General features: G+C 45.1%; 1 protein-coding gene across 6 annotated transcripts in view; it reads left to right on the forward strand.

The window, feature by feature from the left end:
* The window catches only part of LRIG2 (leucine rich repeats and immunoglobulin like domains 2), a 28,781-nt gene that overhangs the window by 481 nt on the left and 8,060 nt on the right, over positions 1 to 20,240 (forward strand). For 5 of the 6 annotated variants that reach the window (XM_032710733.1, XR_004360874.1, XR_004360875.1 and 2 more), the window contains 16 exons: positions 4,946 to 5,017; positions 5,507 to 5,581; positions 6,065 to 6,199; positions 6,712 to 6,855; positions 6,982 to 7,125; positions 7,860 to 8,003; positions 8,236 to 8,379; positions 11,025 to 11,105; positions 11,885 to 11,956; positions 12,089 to 12,157; positions 13,512 to 13,675; positions 15,046 to 15,366; positions 16,449 to 16,730; positions 17,640 to 18,089; positions 18,581 to 18,730; positions 19,600 to 19,881. In XM_032710733.1, coding sequence (XP_032566624.1) covers positions 5,511 to 5,581; positions 6,065 to 6,199; positions 6,712 to 6,855; positions 6,982 to 7,125; positions 7,860 to 8,003; positions 8,236 to 8,379; positions 11,025 to 11,105; positions 11,885 to 11,956; positions 12,089 to 12,157; positions 13,512 to 13,675; positions 15,046 to 15,366; positions 16,449 to 16,730; positions 17,640 to 18,089; positions 18,581 to 18,730; positions 19,600 to 19,881 — 2,653 coding nt within the window. In that variant the 5' untranslated portion in view covers positions 4,946 to 5,017; positions 5,507 to 5,510. Of the gene's footprint in view, positions 1 to 4,945; positions 5,018 to 5,506; positions 5,582 to 6,064; positions 6,200 to 6,711; positions 6,856 to 6,981; positions 7,126 to 7,859; positions 8,004 to 8,235; positions 8,380 to 11,024; positions 11,106 to 11,884; positions 11,957 to 12,088; positions 12,158 to 13,511; positions 13,676 to 15,045; positions 15,367 to 16,448; positions 16,731 to 17,639; positions 18,090 to 18,580; positions 18,731 to 19,599; positions 19,888 to 20,240 lie in introns of those variants that run through there. The other variant, XM_032710734.1, reaches the window with a different exon arrangement.

The following is a 20,240-nucleotide window of genomic DNA, read 5'->3' on the forward strand; positions in this document are numbered from 1 at the left end:
CTGTGGTTCTGCCCGCGGGGTGTTAAGAACGGGTTCAGAGCCCGGAGCGCCGAGGGCAGGGCGGCCCCTGCTCTGGGTCGTGGCTCACGGGGAGAAGCGCCGAGGATCCTCGTGGGTCCCTTCCAACTCGGAATGTTCTGGGATTCCGTAAGAGTGAAAGGCTGGAGCGGAGCCGTGGAGAGAAAGAGGGTCTGCCCCTCAAGGCTCCGTGTGCCGGGGTCGCAGGGAGCAGCTTCACGCTGGCCTTGTCCTGCTCTGTGCCAGAGGAGTGTGGAGCAGAAGCAGGTTGTGGTTGGGAAGGCTGTAGGTGATGCCAGTCAGGTCAGGGCTTCAGTCTCAGGTCAGGCTCTAGGACACAGTCCCTTAGGACTGTGCTTGGGAATGTTCCTTCCACCCCGACCTCAGCACCTCCTGCTGCTCCTGGTCTCCTCTGCATCCCTTTGCGGCTCAGGGACTCCCTCCTTTCCCCTCCGTTAAACCTTTGTGGACTCTCCTTGACATTTGCCGTTGTTATTCCAAAGAAATCCCACAGAGCAATTAAGAGCCATCCATAGTCTCTGCTCCCAAGTGTTTAATTAGACAGTGTGGTAAATAGTGTTCACACAGGTCAAGCCTTTGTCCTTCCTTGACTGTTGCTGTCACAGTCACGGTTGCTTTTGTCACCTTTGGCTACAACATACTCAGGTGGAAGAGGTGCTGGAATATGAGGGATATCAAGACCTGCTTCTGTGCACAGAGTTCTCTGTCCCTCCTGGAGTGATCCTGTTTCCCAGTTGATAGGAATGGCATTATTCCAGACCAAGAGAAAATTAAACCTGTTGGGCAGGTACTATAAACACACAAACCACTGTTCAGTTAACTCCAGGAATTCCACTAGCAGGACTCAAGAGTCTGATCTGTGTCAAAAACTAGACGTGTCCAAGGAAGTTTGTCACCTTCTTGCTCTTTTGTGGTTCTCTCCTTTCCCTGCACAATCAGCAAGTGGAAATGTTTAGGGAAAAAATGTGCATTTCAACATAGAAATATAACCTGTGTGTGCAACCTTTCGTGTTTAGAGAGGCACAAGGATATTGTAACTTGTCAGGGAGGGTGTCAGCACCTGGAGAAGGGAGTTGGCAGTTCATCAGGAGGCTAATAAGCAAAATGATATCCATGTTGTTTGAAGAGCAAGTTTTCAAGCTTCAACAAATACTTGTATCTTTCTCCAAGCTGATGGAGGGTGTGTTTGAAGCTGCTTGGCACAACTTGTGCGGTGGGAAGAAGCGGGGCTGGCACCGTGCTGTGTTGTGCAATCTGAGGTGCTGCAAACAATAAGGGTATGAGACTGGTTTGGGTTGGAAGGGACATTAAAGATCATCTTGTTCCACCCCCTGCCATGGGCAGGAACACCTTCCACTAGCCCAGGTTGCTCCAAGCCCTGTCCAACCTGGCCTGGGACACTGCCAGGGATGGGGCAGCCACAGCTTCTCTGGGCAACCTGTGCCAAGGCCTCACCACCCTCACAGAGGAGAATTTCTTCCCAATATCCCATCTATCCCTGCCCTCTGGCAGTGGAAAGCCATTCCCCCTTGTCCTGTCCCTCCATCCCTTGTCCCAAGTCCCTCTTCAGCTTTCCTGGAGCCCCTTTAGGCCCTGGAAGGGGCTCTCAGGTCTCCCTGGAGCCTTCTCTTCTCCAGGTGAACACCCTCAGCTCTCCCAGCCTGGCTCCAGAGCAGAGGGGCTCCAGCCCTTGGAGCATCTCCATGGCCTCTCTGGACTCTCTCCAACAGCTCCACATCCTTGTGGTGTTGTTCCCAGGGCTGGAGGCAGCTCTGCAGGTGGGGTCTCACCCGAACTGGGCAGAGGGGCAGAATCCCCCCTCCCCTGCTGCCCACGCTGTGGGATCAGCCCAGCACACAGGGGAGGTTTCTGGGCTGCAGACACACATTTCTGGGTCCTCTTGAGGTTCCCATCCACCAACACCCCCAAGTCCTTCTCCTCAGGGCTGCTCTCCATCCATTCTGTATCTGTCTCTGTTGTGGCTTTCAGGATTTTGGCACATGAAGTGTGGGTGACGTTTTTTCTTTGCTAGGACTGCTCTGGCAGTTCTCAATCTAAACGAGCTATAATGCTTTCCAGCTGTTTAAAATTAATCAAAGCCTAATTTTTCTCACATGATGAAGTCTCTGATCTGCTTTTCTCTTAGTTCTATGATATCACTTCACCTGGCTTTGAGAAGTAAAAATTCTTTTTCCTAACTCTTTCAAAACTACTTGCAGGTGATGCTTCCATTGTGAGGGAGGTTGGTTTTCTCTTAGGGTTTTGTTTTTAATAAGGCCAGGAGAGCACTTTTGGAACTTATTTTCACAATGGAAGTATGCAGGCATCTGTAACTTCATTTTTCCTGTGAAGATGTATGTTTTGTGGATTACTTGGCAGGTGATGAAAAGGGTAGGGAAGTCTAGGAGTTAGGAAATATTTTTTATATGTCTGCATCTTAACACATTAGATTCTTTAGAACAAGGAATTCCAGCCCTGTTTGAAGGGTGGGTGTGTGAAGGGGGAGAGGGAAGCACGATGCTGGTGGTCGCTGCCTCCAGCCCAAGTGTGTTTATATATCCTGGTAACTAGAGAGATGATGAATAAAAGTAGATTAGGTATCACTTAATTAGTTCAGCGAGTTCCATCCACAGTAGGTTTTTTTGGGTGAGCTCAAATGACTCCCTGCATTGACACCTGTACCAGCACAGTGCCACAGCTCAGCTGGGCTGAGTTAAGGTCCTTCTCCATCACCCATAATCACTTTGGGGGGTGTGTTCTGTTTTATTTACTTAGGAGATGAAAACCACTTCGGTTCAAAATGAATGTTTGGATATGTTATACACAATACCAGATGAATCTTCTAAAATACAAATTTTTTGTGTTTGCTCTGGCTCCTGCACAGCCTGGGCCTCCCAGTTCCAGTGCAAGGGCTGATAAAATGATGGGTTCTTCCATTTTGGCATTTCCAGAGCAAGGGAATTGCATCTGGTTCTGCAGGATAGCAGGAATCTTAGCTGTGTGATTGAATGATCTCTAAACACAGAAAATCAGCCAGTGAATTTCACTCTGTATTTAGTGATCAGTTGGTCTGTTTGAAAAATAAAAGCATCAGTAACAGAAACTAGATATAAATAATGTCAGAACTGGTTTAAATATGAGCTGTACCCAACTTCTTGAAAGAGAACTTACTGCAATGAAAACTTTGTTTTAGTCCAAATTTGACTAATACTAGAAAAATATTTTTCTGGGTATTTTCTAAATTAAAATCTTAATTTCTAATTTGATAATCAGACAGTAGGCTTTTGTTAGCAGGTCCTCATGGCTGTCAGTGTTTTGGAGCTTGAAAGAGGACTTACTGCAATGAAAAATTTGTTGTAGTACAGATTTGACTAATAATAGAAAAATATTTTTCTGGGCATTTTCTAATATAACATATTAATTTCTAATTTGATAATCAGACAGTAGGCTTTTGTTAGCAGGTCCTCATGGCTGTCAGTGTTTTGGAGGCATTTGGGCAGTGTCCTGAATAACTTGCTTTAACTTTTGGCCAGCCCTGAAGTGGTCAGGCAGCTGGACTAGAGGACTGTTGTGGGTCACCTCCAGCTGAAATATTCTGTGATATTCTCCCTGGAAGCCTTAGGAAAATCCAGGTTCAGTTTTCTCTGTGTGCTGATCCGACTCCCCAGATCTTTGTCAGTGCCCGCTGGCCGTGCCTGACACACAGGTTGGTCTGGCTCAGCACCCATGGCATGGTTTTGCTCAGCAGTGGAGCATCTGCTCACCTCCAGGGGTGTGTTGTTATCTTCAATGTCCATTGTGCTCAAATCCTTTGGGAACAGCCTGGCTTGGTACTGCCTGCTCTGGTTAAACCCACTGCTCCAGGATTAGGCTCCTCAGCACTGGCTGGGTGCCTGCATGTTTGCAACACCCTCCGGGAAAGGCTCAGCTGCTGGGATTTGGGATCAGCACTCCCTCCACCAAGGGCTCCCAGGGGCTGAGCTGGGCTTTGGGGGATCCAGGCGTCCCAGGAGGGTGTCCTGAGCACTCAGCATCCCTGAGGAGGGAAAGCTGCTCAGGAGCAGCTCACACTCTGTTGTTTTTGGGTGTCTGGCATTTAGGATTGCCTTAATTACCACATGTGCCACAGGAGTCAGCCTGCAGAGTAGGCTACAGTTGTTCTCTTCTCCAGGTTCTCTTGATTGGTTTTTTGGTTTTTGCCTTTTTTTTTTAATTGTAGGAATGAATAATTGTTTGCAAACCTGCTTGCTGCTCTATCTCTGTAATTTGCATCTCGATGTAATTAAAAGAATACATTAACAACTGCCTGACTTGCCATGACACCCAGGATTTTAATAATTCATGGCTAGAACGGGATCTTTACGCTGAACCTGAGGGGAAGTTACCAACAAATAGTCTGTCAGGTGTCAAGTCCTTGCTCTCTCCTAATAAGTTTTGGTCTTACAGATCAAAAGGAACCTGCCAGAGCTCAAGGGATGTTTGGACAACGCTCTGAGGCACATGGTGGGATTTTGGGATTGTCCTGTGCAGGGCCAGGAGTTGGGCTTGGTGATCCTTGTGGGATCAGGTTTGGCCCTCAGTGCCTTTGGAGTTAAGCACGTGCCCAAAGCTATTGCAGGAGCAGGGGAGTGTGTGGGTGCTGTGGCTGCCCAAGCCTGGTTGTCAATGGAAATAGTTTAAAATATTCTCAGCTACATTTTAATATTCATTTTAATAGGTACGTGGTAGTTTTGGTTGTAAGGGGTGATTTTTCTCTCCTGTGTCAGCATAGCTGCTGCCTGCCTGATGAGCTTAAAACTAGCTGTGATAAATATGTATTGTGTTGTACAAAGCATACATGGTTTGGGGGTTTTTTTTAAATTTATTTTATTCCAGGAGCTAAATAACTTTTCTCTCTGTTCTCTAGGGATTTAAGTCATAATCATTTATTATCATCCAACTGGAGCATTGATTTGTCTGTTCATACACTGCAAGAAGTGTAAGTTGGTTTTTATGAGGATAAACTCTAGAGATATCCTACCTAATTCTAATTAGAACATTTCATTGCATGTAGAGATACCTCGTCTGACTTGTAGAAATATTCAGTGCAAGTTAATTAAAAATGGATGCTCTGTGTTGGCAACACACTTTATGTATAAAATTTCTGCTTTGTGAGCAGAAAACTTTTTCATAGAAGATTAAAAGACCAACATTTTAAAGAGAAATGAGACATTGTTTTGGCTATAGCTGATTTTAAATGAAAGAGAAGTAATAGTATCCATGAAAATGGGAAAAACTAGCATGTTTTACTGTTAAATTGTTCAAATTATTAACATTTAAGCTTTTAGGGATCTTTTTTGTCAACTACTTAGTATTATTAATGTAATAAACTTGTTTAATGTGTTGTGATATGAATTATTTCTGCTGTGTACAGAAGGGTTTTTCTTCTCTTTGAAGCACCAATAATTATTTTTAATCTCTTTTTAAGGAAAATGAATTACAATGAGCTGAGTGAAATTCCATATTTTGGAGAAACAACTTCCAATATAACTCTTCTCTCATTGTAAGTAACAGCTCATCTGCCTTTTAACAAAGGGGAGAATGGTGTTAGAGTTCTGCCATCAAATTGCAGGAAAACATCTTCTTTTGTCTTGAAATGCTGCTCCTCTGAAAGGCTTTAGGGAATATGTAAGCACTCTTTAAAGACATACAAATCAGTTGGACAATCAAGTCACCCTAAATTACCAATAAAATGCAGTCAACCAAGGCAGGCAGCTTTGAGAGGAAGGGATTCAGTCTGGGAATGACAGTTCCCACAAGGAACAGCCCAGCTACAGGCCTCAGAATTTGAATCTGCTCGTATGTCAAGGTGGCAAATAGCTCTGGGATTTGCAGTATTGCTTTAGGAACTAACACTTTTGGAAGCATGTGGTGTATGTCCCACTCAGGAGGCTCCCTGATGTTGATACACAGAATCCTGTCACTGTTTCAGCTGGATGACTGGGAGGATGTTTGGATAATCACATTTATTGCTGATCTTTTTCAGGGTTCACAATACCATTCCAGAAATAAATGCTGAGCAGCTCCAGGTCTACCTTTCACTGGAAAATCTAGATCTTAGTTCTAATCTTATCTCAGAAATTAAAGCCTCCTCTTTTCCACGGATGCAGCTGAAGTACCTGTAAGTACAAGGGATCTGTTGTGCCTGGGAGTCCTGGCTCTACAATGATAGTATTGGACACCTCACTGCTCTGAAGTTACTACCTTAAAGTAGGGGGGGCTTTGCATATCTTTGGACTGGTAGCAGTGCTTCATGGAGCTATAAATGTGCATGAAATAAAATATTTTTCGTGCCAATCCATATGGCATTTTCCCACATAACATGGAAAACAACTACTGCTGTTGTCAAAGTGCAGCCAGCAGGGACAGGGGGTGATTTCTGCCCTGTTTGAGTAGATCACTGGGGACACTGTCTCAACCCTGTCTAACTGAAGCACAGGCATGCAATAAAAACCAGCTCCTTGCACTGATTCCTTTGGAAAAAAGGATTTGGTGTCCCAGAATTCAGATTCCTGACGTGACTTCGCAGGGATCTGAAGTTCTCATAACCAGTGGCCTGTCTGGGTGCTTGTGCCACTGTGTTCATAAAATTCCCCGTGTTCTGAAAGGCCTCTTTCCTCCTTCCTTTCCTAGGAATCTGAGTAACAACAGGATAACTACTCTAGAAGCAGGTTGCCTTGATAACTTATCGAGCTCACTGATGGTGGTAAAGCTGAACAGGAACAGGATTAGTGTGATTCCACCAAAGATCTTCAAATTGCCTCACGTGCAGTTTCTGTGAGTAACAGTCCTGAGAGCATAAACCCAGCATTTACAGCTGTGTTGTTCACCTCAGCATGTTATCATTTCACAGTGGTGCCTGTTGAAAGGTGTGTTAATGTTTGAATGTCGTCTTTATAAAAGGGAACTGAAAAGGAACCGGATTAAAATAGTGGAAAGCCTTACATTCCAAGGACTGGAATCCTTAAAATCCTTGAAAATGCAGCGCAATGGGATTAGCAGACTAATGGATGGAGCATTCTTTGGCCTGGGTAATATAGAGGAATTGTGAGTATGCCTAATTGTGGAATTTCTTTAAGGGTCTGACTCTGGAGGGTGTGTCCTGAATGGCTTCCCTTACATCAAGGCTGTGCTGAGATATTGAAGAAATCATAGGAAAAGAGTATTTTTGCATTATTTTTATGTCATATTTTTACTTCAGAGGTGGAAAGATAGATTTCCCCATCCCTGAAATGTCCAAGGCCAGGTTGGACAGGGCTTGGAGCAACCTGGGATAGTGGCAGGTGTCCCTGCCCATGGCAGGGAGTGGAACTGGATGATCTTTAAGGTCCCTTCCAACCCAAACCATTCTGTGATTCCATGATATTGGTGTTCTTCCCAGCCTCTTCCCACTTGGTGATCACAAATGTTGGACTCTGTAGTTGCTTTTTTGCTGGTTTTCATTTGCAGTCCCCATGACATGGGGCTTTGCTCTGTGACTTTGACAGAGCAAACACCAGGGTGTACCATGCAGTGTTAGCAAAAAAGAAATTACCTTTGAAAACAGAGATTGCAGTTTTGTTTCTGCCACTGGATCCCTGAAGCTGGTGTTGGGTTACTCAGTTCTTCATATACTTTAATTCAATCTTTTGCTTTCAATGGAATCTGGATACAATTGTGCATTTTGTGTTTTCTAATGCTTCATGTTAGTAAATAATTTTGAGACCCACAAGGTGAAAGTTTCTAAATAGATGTTTCATTGATTATCTGCTTGACAAATGTTTTTCCTTCTAATTCCTTAGAGAACTGGAACATAATAACTTAACAGAAGTAAACAAGGGCTGGCTGTATGGGCTGAGGACATTGCAACAGCTCTATGTTAGCCAGAATGCCATCACCAGGATCAGCCCAGATGCGTGGGAATTCTGCCAAAGACTTGCTGAGCTGTAAGTCCTGGGCTGCTTTTCACTGGGGATTTTGGAATGTTGCAACAACAGATTGGCAAGAAGGAATTACCAAAGGAAGCACTCCATTTCCTTGTCAGGCCCATGATAAGTGCTGTGTATTTTACTTATGAGTGTTCTGTTAGAGAAATTAATCAAAACACAATAGTTAATCAAGTCAGATAGTATCTTCATAATTAATCCCCCCTTTAAATCGTGTGCTCTGTGTTTCCAGGGACTTGTCGTACAACCAGCTCACTCGCCTCAAGGAATCTGCCTTTGTGGGACTTGGCTTGTTGGAGAAGCTAAACCTGGGTGACAATCACATCAGTCACATTGCTGATGGTGTCTTTAGGGGTCTGACAAATCTTCAAACCTTGTAAGTACAGAAAAACATCCGACTGAAATTTCACCCGTGGAAATAAAGACAATGGGTATTGCACTGAGGTCACTGCTGGGCTGTCCTGCCTGCAGGTGTGGCAGGGCTGATAATCTTTTGGTTTGCCAAGATAACAGAATTCCAGCCCAGCCAAAACAAACCAACCACTCAGTTTTAGTGGTGGTGAGGAGCGGTGACTTGGTGACCCTGAGTGCCCAGATGTGCCCCAGTGGTTCTGAGAGGTGTGGATAACCTGGGTAAATGCTACTTGTGGAGCAAACAGCCTGAAGCTCTTTGTTCCAGAGGGTTTTGTGTCAGGGTTGGAACCTCAGAAACCAAGTGGTGAGGCCTTTTGTGTTGCAGAAGGTGTGGTTTAGGCCACCCTGCCCGTGTGCTGGAGTCACAGAATAACAAGAGGTGTAGGGTTCCTCTTGCTGTCACAGGCTCAGCTCTGCACTTGCCAGGACCTTTCACAGCAGCTGCAGCTGTTGGGTATTTCTGAAAAGACCCAGTCCTGCCCCAAGTAGATCTGAACAGTTGTAATTATCCTAAACAATGGTACTTGAGAAAGGAGTGAAAGTTTATAACCCCTCTGTCACTTCATTAAATAAATGCTTAAATAAGCAAACTCACCAGAGAGATTTATGTAAGCAGTCATATTCTGTTAACCTTAATGCAACCTTTTAATGAAATAATTAAACCTAATTTCTTAGGTTTAGAGCAGCATGAAAAAGAACAAGAGCAGATTAATTAGTAGGTTTTCCTGGGCTCTCAGGGGCGTCAACAGCCCAGGGCCTGGCCCTTTCCTTTGGGGCTGGAATGTGCAGCACGGGGGGCAGTGGTGATTAACAAGGCTCCAGGCATTCGTGCCCAGCCAGGCATGAGGAGCCAACTCCTCTGCTCACACAATGAGGGGCTTTTCTTTTGGGTTGCTCGCTCGTTTTGCTAAGTGGTCTGAGTAGTGGAGTGTAAAAATACTTCAAACAACAAGAGACACCGTGTGGCTGCAGGATTAGTCCCATTGTTGGTTGTGTGCTGGTTGTTTCAGGGCTGAGGCTGATGTAAATATTTCTCTGTGTTCAGCCCCTGCCACTCTGTGTTGGAGAATAAACTGTAAAACTGATATTAACTGCAAGGTGGAATTAAAAGCGTGTCTAAAAAATAGCACTGAAGTTTTCCATCTTTCCCCATTATTTACTCCATAATACTGTGAATAGCTTGGCATTTGTGTTCTCCAGCATTCACCATCTAACATTCTGAATCAGACCTCGAGATAGTTCTGAAAACAAGTTTTTAAATCACAAGAATTAGCAAGGTGGAAATAAATTCGGCCTGTTATTCATCTGGTCACTCTCATTAGATCACATCCATGTCAAGTGCTTTAGCTTGAATAATTTTTAAAGAGGAAAATATTTAATGTGAGCAAGTTTCAAGGCCATATTTCTTCAGACCTTATGATGCATGAAACATGGAATTCCTCTTATTTTTGTCCTAAAATTTAACGTGCATATGTATTAATTGTGGAAATGGCTGCTGCCTGCTGTTAGGACCAAGACTTTCATATTTCAAAGAATTATAAGAAAACAATGTTACTGCTGATGGTGTTCTGGAGGTTAATCCAAGTCTCTTCCAGGATGGAGTTTTACACAGTTTACAGTCTCACCCAAGGGAAAGCAGATACTTCATTTTTCCCCCATTAGCACAGGGGAAAAAAGGTGTTTATATGAGTGATATACACAGTTGCCTGTGTATATAGCTAGTTTTGTGTCAGTTGACTCATTTGGAAGCTCCACAAGCTGTTGCATAGAAACACAGTACAGATTATTCTTTATTAGTGTGATTTCCTTTAAACACTCCTGTCTGCAGGGACTTCTGTGCGTGGTGGTATCACAACATGCTCTTGGCTGAGTCCGTCCCATTCAGGCTAAAAATGCAACTGAATTTATTTCTTCTTCTCTCTAAAAAGCATTTAATCCTCTCCAAACCAGATTGCTCTATTGCTTTTGCTGTTTAGACCTCTCTTCTCCATAAGGGGCTGAAGTGCTGTGCAGAGGTCGATCAGAAATCCCATTAGCTGATAACGAGATTTGTGAACAGAATATCGACTTCATTCTGAAAATCCACCCCTGTGTGCCTGGCAGCCCTACACTGTAACCTGTGTGTGTAATCTCTTAATATGCTAATGCTGTTATAAGCCTGTTACTGGGGAAGATTAATTCTGCTGGTGTATTGCTTAATTCCCTTACATGAACCAACTTGCTTCAGGAGCCTCTCCCAGCTCCTGGCAAATACTCCCTCACATGACAAGTGCTGGTCAGACTGGGGCTTTCCTTAAATACCACATCAAGAAGTCGTGCTGCAGAATTTGTTTGTGGTTCTGGCTGCAGCACTGATCAGGAACAGTTTTCCCTTGCACCTCTGAAGTGGGATATTCATCTCCTGACAAACTTAGTTTTGTGAAAGATTTGAGACCTTCCAGGGGATGCTGTGCCAGAGCACTGTCCCTGGCCCCTACAGCACTAATCCCTTCCCCAGCTCACTGCTAAGCCTGGTCATGATGATGTTCCAAGGCTTCTTTCTAAGGAAAAAAGCTTAGTTCCAGGCTTTTCCAGGGCTTCTTGTCTAAGACAGCTCTTCTCCTGCAGGGACTTGAGGAACAATGAGATCTCCTGGGCCATAGAAGATGCAAATGAAGCATTTGTGGGACTCAGCAGGCTGGATAAACTGTATGTATTACAAAGCATGGGAATGATAGCACTTCCCAGGCATGCAGAGGAGAGGGAGAGCAAAATATTAAGCAATTGCAAATCAGTGACAGGGCAGAAAGCCTTTTTTAGTGGCAGCTGTTCTGTGTTTCCACTTGTGTGCCACAACCTCCTGATATGAGCTTGGGTTCCACGTTCAGGAACATTGGATTGCAGCACCAATTTGAAGAAATTAAGCAGAAGTACTTGGCTTCATTTATTACTGAATAGCTCCCTCCCTCTGTGTGATGATTATCAATTCTTGTCCTTCTTTAGTTTGGCTAAAAGTTACTGCTTTTCAAAAAAACAACCCCAAACCACAAAGTATTTTTGAGGAAATGTGGAACACTATTGAGTTAACAACTTTTCAGTACTTGGACTATGCACTTTTCATCCAGTGCCACATGCTTTGTAGGAAGCTCCATCCTGTGGACCTACAGACATGGCTTGTAACAAATAGCCTGGTGTGAGGTGCAGTCCAGGAGCTCATGTGATGGTTCTACTTATCACTGTTTCATTCTCCTCACTTAAATTATCTTCTGACATATCTCTAACCCAAGTCTCTTAAGGTAAAAATAGAAATGAAACCCTGTTTGTGGGAAAATTAGTTGAACCTTTAAGCTAAAAAAAAGTAGCATTTAATCTTTTAGCTCAGCTAGAAATAGAAAAACTATAGTTAAGCATTATGGAGAACTTCTTTTGGGTCCTGTTTGTGAACTCATATTGACATTCAGACTGGGATCTGGGGCTTTGTCTTTCAGAATCTTGCAAGGAAACCAGATAAAGTCCATTACCAAAAAAGCATTCTCTGGTCTGGAAGGGCTTGAACATCTGTAAGTACTTTACACTGTAGAACTTGTAATTATTTGTCAACTTCAGTCTTACATTCTCTGTCAAATTTTCAAGAGTTTAGCTGAAGATACCACATGAAATCACACTGACCCATTATTTTGCTTAACTTGCAGAGATCTAAGCAACAATGCAGTGATGTCCATCCAAGAAAATCCCTTTGCCCACGCTCAGCTGAAGGAGCTGTAAGTTCATGACAATTATTTAGAGATTTTTTTAACAAGCCCTGCCTTGGAAAGAATCCTTAAGCCATTGTAGGGTTGTCTGAAGTTCAGGCTTGTTTGCTTCCATCATGAAATATTTGCAGCAATGCTGGTAAATTATGAACTCAAATATATTTAGGATTAAGGTTTGATAAAACCTGCACCTTAGTTGCAATTAGGAGGAGATAATTCTTTTTTTTTTTTGCCAGTGCTGAACCATTAAGTTTTTCCTGTCTTATGATTTCCCAGCACTCACATGTGGGCAGGGAACAAAAGAAATAATTGGTCAGAAATGTTTGGGGGGGGTTAGCAAACCCTGCATTTTGACTTCCTATTTTTGGGGCTAGGGAGAGGCTTTAAAATTCACAGCTACACAAGACTTTTTACATGCTCAGCAGATATTTAAGCTGCTAGAGCCTCTTGTGGTCTTCAGACATTTGAAGTATTATAGTGTGAAGTGACCTTCACACCCGAGACTAATCTTACTGTAACACAGTCCTTTCTGTGAGATAAAGTCTGTGAATATCATGTAATCTGGTCTAAAACTGTTATTCCATTAGTTAGTCTCAGCCAGATGGATTTAATCTGCAAGATCTGCCAGTGTGAGGAGACACATTTTAGGTGTTAAAGATTTCTTTGCCTTCTCTGATGTATTTTAAAAGTGAGGAATCATTGGTATGTGCAGGCAAAGAGCAGGGTGGAATCCTGGCTTGTCTGGTGCCTCTCCTCTCCCACTGCTGGATTCATCTTGTAGCAGGTCTCCAATCAGTCATAACTCATACATAATATTTAGGAAACTTTGGAAGCAGGTGGTGGGGAAAACGTTAAACCATCATTGTTTCCCGTTGGCAGCTTTTCTGTGGAGCAGAGAAAATGATCTGCAGTTGATACCTGTATGAAACAAATCGCTCTTAAATATTTATCAGCTGGCATGAAAATGAGAATTGAGGCTTCTACTCATTTTATAATGGCAAGTGTGCTTAGTTTGAGACATGGAGCTGCTCTGCAGCATTGCTCTTTTAATTGCTTTGAAGAGGGATGAGATAATTGTAAAGACAGGCTTAGTGTTTTTGGGGTATTTTTTTTTTTTTAGAAGTTGAAACTCCAAGGTTATATTCTCCAGAATTAAAAAGAAATTTAAGGTTTTAATGCTGATGCAGAGGAGTTGTTTCTGTCATAAATAGCTAAAATTTTATAATACCCACGGGTGCAAAATAATACTGTAAATCTTGACAGTTCTGAATGTGTATGCTTTAAGTTGTTCTGCTGCATGAAATAACAGGTAGGATTGTGAAATGCACTTTATTCACCCCGTTGTTCTACCTTGTTTCTGCAGAGTTTTGAACACAAGCAGCTTGCTTTGTGATTGCCAGTTGAAGTGGCTGCCCCAGTGGCTCACTGAGAGCCATTTGCAGCAGGCTGTGAATGTCACCTGTGCCCACCCTGAGTGGTTGGCAGGACAAAGCCTTCTCAGTGTGGACCCTGACGACTTCATCTGTGGTTTGTATTTTTAATTGGTATAAAATTTTATTTGGTATAAAAGCATATTTTTAATTTGGTAGAAAGGCATGGTGACATAAGTCTGTGCAGCTGAAATCAGGCTGTGGTGCTGTGGAGGTGCTTGGTCTTGGCTGTGGTGCACATGTGGGCTATTGTCCATCAGTTTGGGGTTTCATTCTGCTTCTCTTTGCTCTGTTTTGTGGTGTTTGAGCACTGAAGCCAACCTGAGGGAGCAATGCTGTGAGACTGCATTGTTTTTTATTTAGGTTACTATTAAAAACAAGTTATGCTTCCATTCTCTCTGCTCATGGATGCCATGAGCTTTGGAAGGGCTGTTTGACACTTCCTTCCTGGTTCTTGTCCATACCAGCAAGGCTGGAGTATCAAAGAATCATGGAAGGGTTTGGGTTGGAAGGGACCTTAAAGATCACCCAGTCCCACCCCCTGCCATGGGGAGGGACACCTTCCTCTATCCCAGGTTTCTCCAAGCCCCGTCCAGCCTGGCCTTGGACACTTCCAGGGATGGGGCAGCCACAGCTTCTCTGGACAACAATTAGAGTAGTTCACACTCTGATGAACTTTCTGGTGCTCCATATCTGGGATGTTTATCTGGTCTCTGCCACCACAGTTTCAGACATAAACCTGTTTATTTTTGTGACTGAACTGTGAGATGAAAAACTGAGAGACTCTTCACCCAGAGTCCTGGATGAAGTCTCTGGCAGGCCTGGAATTAGTCTGGTGTTCCCTTTTCTGGGTGAACAGTCTGATAGAGGTTACTTGAGTGTATGCAATTCTTTTATTGCTTTGGTGGTAGAGGCTGCAGTAATCATCATGTATAGATGCAAGCACCCTCTTATCCACTCCAACATCACCACTGTGGTGCCTGACAGAACTCTGTGTGTGCCTGTGAGAGAGTCTCTGCTGAAATAATGAGTATTGAAGTCACTCTCATTGAGTGGGATGAGATAGTGAACTGCCAGCTTGTTATGCTTTATACTTGTAGAACTTAAAGGCTCTTCAGGATATTTAAAATATCTGAAAGTAAGTCTCAGTCCTTCATAAAATAACCTGGCTCTTCAGCTGAGCAGGGCTTTTGGGTGTGAGCTAAATATAGCAAGCTCCAGGCAGCTGGGCTGCTCAGCACCACATTTCCACACTGATTGTTCCCAGTGCTGATTCTTCTGCCTACCTGTGGTTCTAACCCTCCTTCCCAGCTTCATTTCCAGCTGGAAGCAGCTGAATCCGCACACCTCCAGCGGGACACCTGTTCCCAGAACTTTCTTTCTGCTTAAATTGAGCGAGTTTCTCTGCAATATTAATTTGAGTCGAGAGGGAAAGCAGGAGCTGATCTGGGTGGTTTTTCTTTGCAGACAACTTCCCGAAGCCGCAGATCAGGGTTCACCCCGAGACCACGGTGGCCCTGCGGGGCATGAACGTGACGCTGACGTGCAGCGCCGTGAGCAGCAGCGACTCCCCCATGGCCACGGCCTGGCGCAAGGACAGCGAGGTCCTCTACGATGCAGAGGTGGAGAACTTTGCCAGGTACCAGCAGCAGAGTGCTGAGGTGCTGGAATACACCACGGTCCTGCACCTCTTCAACGTGAACTTCACCGACGAGGGGAAGTACCAGTGCATTGTCACCAACCACTTCGGCTCCAACTACTCCAACAAAGCCAAGCTGACTGTCAATGGTGAGTGACCTAAGTCTTTGTTTGAATAGCTGCAAGTCTATTTTTCACTAGAGCTGGCCCAAAATACTCTTGCAAGTCTGTCTAACTGGGATCCAGAAATATCAAACATCTTTTTTCCTGCTTTACAAAAAGTGTTTTGGGTGGGGTTTTTTTGTGGGTGAAAAGCCTCCGTTTGCTTTTTGAAAGTGGCAGCTGCCTCCCGTGCTTTATTAGAAGACAATTGGTTGTTCATCTAGTTAATTGGAGGTGGAATTCTTTAAACTGAAAGCTCCCTCTGCTGTCTCCTCAGAACTCAGCACCTTTCCCGCATGTTTGTAAAACTGGGGAAGACTCAACTGAAAATAAGTGGTGGGACTGGAAACACTCTGAAAAGGGAAGTCTTTATTTTTAACAGTCAGGATTCTGTTTATTTTGCCTTGAGGGAAGGGAGGTGAGAAGTCACTGTCCACATCAGTCAGCAGGCCACTGATACCCATGGTACCTGAGAGGAGAAATAATGAGATGCATGTTCACCTTTTCTGTTACCAGGGGACAAAAAAGTGTGACAAAGGTTTTAGGAAGGAGACTAAACCTTTTCCCCTGTCTGTTCCCCATGAGAAATCTTGTTCTTCACATCATCTGAAATGAAATTAATGGCTTTAAACTGAAAGAGAGTAGGTTTAGATTGGATATTAGGAAGAAATTCCATATGAGGGTGGGGAGGCCCTGGCACAGGTTGCCCAGAGAAGCTGTGGCTGCCCCATCCCTGGAAGTGTCCAAGGCCATGTTGGACAGGGCTTGGAGCAACCTGGGCTAGAGGAAGGTGTTCCTGCCCATGGCAGGAGGTAGAACTAGATGAGCTTTAAAGTCCCTTCCAACCCAAACCCTTCCATCATTCTGTGAACACTGTAGATACTGTGTTTAAATTTGGAGGACAGGCTCTTAGAAGTGACCTCTGAAAATTTGTACAGTTCTCCAGAAGAATCTGCCCCTCTCCCTCAGGGACAACTTCACGTGTGTTCCAGATGTGCATGTTTCCAGAATTTCTCCCTGCTGTGGACTTTTGGCTGCTTTTTACCGAAACTCTGTCCCCTTTGATCCAGAGCTCCCTTCTTTCCTGAAAACCCCCATGGATCTCACCATCCGCACCGGGGCAATGGCCCGGCTGGAATGTGCTGCCGAGGGCCACCCCACCCCACAGATCTCCTGGCAGAAGGACGGGGGCACAGACTTCCCAGCTGCCAGGGAGAGGAGGATGCACGTCATGCCTGAGGACGACGTGTTCTTCATTGCAAACGTGAAGATGGAGGACATGGGGATCTACAGCTGCATGGCCCAGAACATCGCGGGGGGACTGTCAGCCAACGCCACCCTCACCGTGCTGGGTGAGTCCTGTGCTGACCCATGCTGGCACATGGATCCCTGTCTGTCTGCAGGGGTAATGAAAGCCCAGAACATGAGGTTAAAATACAAAGAGCAGCACTTGGTGTGATTTTAGAAGCTGAGCTGCAGGGCTGACCAGTGGAACTGGAGTTCGTATGATCTTTGCAGGGGTCTGAGGAGCATATCTCAGTCCAGCAGTGGAGATTAGGCAGGTAATTTGTGTTGCCTCAGAGCAAATTTAGTTGCAGGTAACGTGAACTTGTGGTCAAGAAGGCCAGTGGGATCCTGGGTGCATTGGGAAGAGCATTGCCAGCAGGTCAGGGAGGTGATCCTACCCCTCTCCTCGTCCCTAGTGAGGTGCATCTGGAGTGCTGTGTCCAGATCTGGGCTCCTCTGGACAAGAGAGATATGGAGCTTCTGGAGTGGGTCCAGCACAGGGCAACAAAAATGATAAAGGGAGTGGAGCATCTCTTTTAGAAGGAAATGATGAACAGCTGGAATTGATGATCTTAGAGGTCTTTTGCAACTTAAATGATTCCATGAAAGGCTCAGGGAGCTGGGCCTGTTCAGCCTTGAGAGAAGATGGCTGAGAAGGAACCTTATCCATGTCTATCACTATCTGCAGGGAGGTGTCAGAGGGCAGGGTTAGATTGGATATTAGGAAGAAATTCTTCCCTGTGAGGGTGGGGAGGCCCTGGCACAGGTTGCCCAGAGAAGCTGTGGCTGCCCCATCCCTGGAAGTGTCCAAGACCAGGTTGGACAAGGCTTGGAGCAACCTGGGCTAGTGAAAGGTGTCCCTGCCCATGGCAGGAGGCAGAACCAGATGATCTTTAAGGTGCCTTCCAACCCAAACCATTGTGTGATTCTATGAAATCACCTTACAGTTTAATTTTTTCCCTCCGCTATCCCAGAAACTCCTTCCTTCGTGAGGCCCCTGGAGGACAGGACGGTGACCCGAGGGGAGACTGCTGTCCTGCAGTGCATAGCTGGGGGCAGCCCTGCCCCTCGCCTCAACTGGACCAAGGACGACGGGCCCCTCGCCGTCACAGAGCGGCATTTCTTCGCCGCGGCCAACCAGCTCCTCATCATCGTGGATGCCGGGCTGGAGGACGCTGGGAAGTACACCTGCATCATGTCCAACACCCTGGGCACCGAGCGTGGCCACATTTACCTCAATGTCCTGGCTTCCCCCAACTGTGACTCTTCCCAGAGTGGCATTGTCCACGAGGAGGACGGCTGGACAACCGTGGGCATCGTGATCATCGTCGTCGTGTGCTGCGTGGTGGGGACCTCCCTGGTGTGGGTCATCGTCATCTACCACATGAGGAGGAGGAACGAGGATTACAGCATCACTAACACAGGTAAAGTTGCAAAAAGCAACAGTCTTTGGCCCCGTTTTTAATCCAAAACACTTGAAATTTCTGGATTCATTACAAATGGATAAGATTAAAGAACCGAAGATTTCCTTCTCAAATCTCTTCAGGGATTTGCTCAAATTCCTTCATTTTAGAGGTTCTTTTAAATACCAAAAGTGTGCTAATTCTGTTCCTTATACTCTAGATTTGTCCTACATTGAGGGAAAACAGTAAAGTTTGCAAGTAAATATTTGACTGAACTTAAAAAGATTTTCAGGACCTGGAATAATGTGTGTAAATTTCCATTCCCTGTAAGTCTGGAGCCAGCTATGTGGATTTTTAATCACTGATGTAGGAAAAAAGATAACTAGGTAGGAAAGAAGATATCTACATGTGAATTGAAATTCTGGATGTTCTTGTTAATGTGGGGAATAGTGCTGGTAATACCTTGAAATCTTCGTGCTGTTGATGTCATCGGTGTTGATTCTGCCTTGCAGAGGAGATGAACCTTCCTGCCGACATTCCCAGCTACCTGTCCTCCCAAGGAACACTGTCAGAGCCTCAGGAAGGCTACAGCAACTCAGAGGCAGGGAGCCATCAGCAGCTGATGCCTCCAGCTGGCAGCTACGTGCACAAAGGCACAGATGGTAAGCAGAGCCCTCAGGTGTGTTACCTGGGCCTCAGCTGATGCCAGGGCACAGTCTTGTCCTCACAGGTTAAATGCCAAGGTAGATTTTGATCCTGCTTCTTTCCTTTGGCATCTCAAGAGCCCAGGCTATAGAGGTGGAAATAGAGTTTGCTGGGATGATGACTTGCTGTACCTCTTGGTGTCAAATTCCTGCCTCTCCAGACATCCACTTGGCTGCACTATTATATATATAAAGGGTCTGCACTATTCCCTGCCTTGTTTGTACACTTTTCAGGATATTTGTGTCACTGAGTTTACAGAGATGCTATTTTTTACCATCCAGATGCTGAGGAGCCATCAGTCTTTATGTAGACTGGCTTGAAAAGTGATCCCTCAATGTTTTTCACACCTGCCCCATGATCCATTCCCTGTAGTGTAGTCCCACTGCACTAGAGTCTGTGTCAGGAAGGAGCTGAGAAGCAGCTCATCTCAGTGACCAGTTTGTCATCAGGTGTGAGGTGTGTGGGCATGGAGGGATGAGTCAGGTCCAAGAGCAGGTGTGAACAGGTAACAGGTATCCCTGTCTGATCCCAGGGCTGTTTCAGCCTGATTCTTAGTCTGGCTGGACTTGCAGGGAACCCTTTTACTTGTGAAATAGGGGAGCATGTCCAAGGTTTCCCTTAGTCACCCTCAGAAGGGCAATGCTGTGGAGAATTTGGGTGAGGGGAGCCTGGGGATTTCTCACGTGACCTCTCGAGCCTAAACTGTATAAAGGCCCTTCAAACTCTGCTGCTGTAACCCACGATCACACCAGGACATAAAGCCTATGGAAATCAGGCACCCTCGTCCTTTTTGAGAGTATTTTGTTCTTTCCATCGTGTTCCTCAGGTGGGGCAGCACCACTGGTGATCTGCTCAGACTGTTACGACAACGCAAACATCTACTCCCGCACCCGAGAGTACTGTCCCTATGCCTTCATCTCCGAGGAGGATCCCCTGGATCAAACACTCCCCAACCTTATGGTGCAGATGCCCAAGGAAGCGTACACAGCACGCACCCAGCACGAAAGCAGTGCTCTGGATACTCTCCTAGCAGACAGAGACGTGCCTGTCTTCCTTACCAACCACGACAAAATCGGTGAAAAGAAAACCTCCTCCCAGCAGATTAATGGTGAGCGTCCCCTTTTCCTTTTGTTGCTTTGTATTCCTTTGGCTTTCCTTGTGCTGCCCTTCCCTGTTGACACACAGCTAATCCTTCAAGTGCCTGTAGTCTGTGGAGTAACTTTTTATTAACCACCTGATCTCCAGACTAGCTCTCAGTTTGTATCCACTACCCGAGATTGAAGAGGGTGATGTTAAAAATACAGAATTTCTGCAGTTCAGCTCTCAAACTTCATGGAATGTGAGCCTTTGAATGTACTTCAAGGACATCTATTAACCAGAAGTTGGAGCTTCACTTGAGAAATTCAAATAGCCCTTCTGCTTGAGGTGGCCTGAGGTTCAAAGAACTCCCTAAATTGGTTGGTTTTC

The sequence above is a fragment of the Chiroxiphia lanceolata genome, chromosome 25 (genome assembly GCF_009829145.1).
Source record: "Chiroxiphia lanceolata isolate bChiLan1 chromosome 25, bChiLan1.pri, whole genome shotgun sequence".
Lineage (NCBI taxonomy): Eukaryota > Metazoa > Chordata > Aves > Passeriformes > Pipridae > Chiroxiphia > Chiroxiphia lanceolata.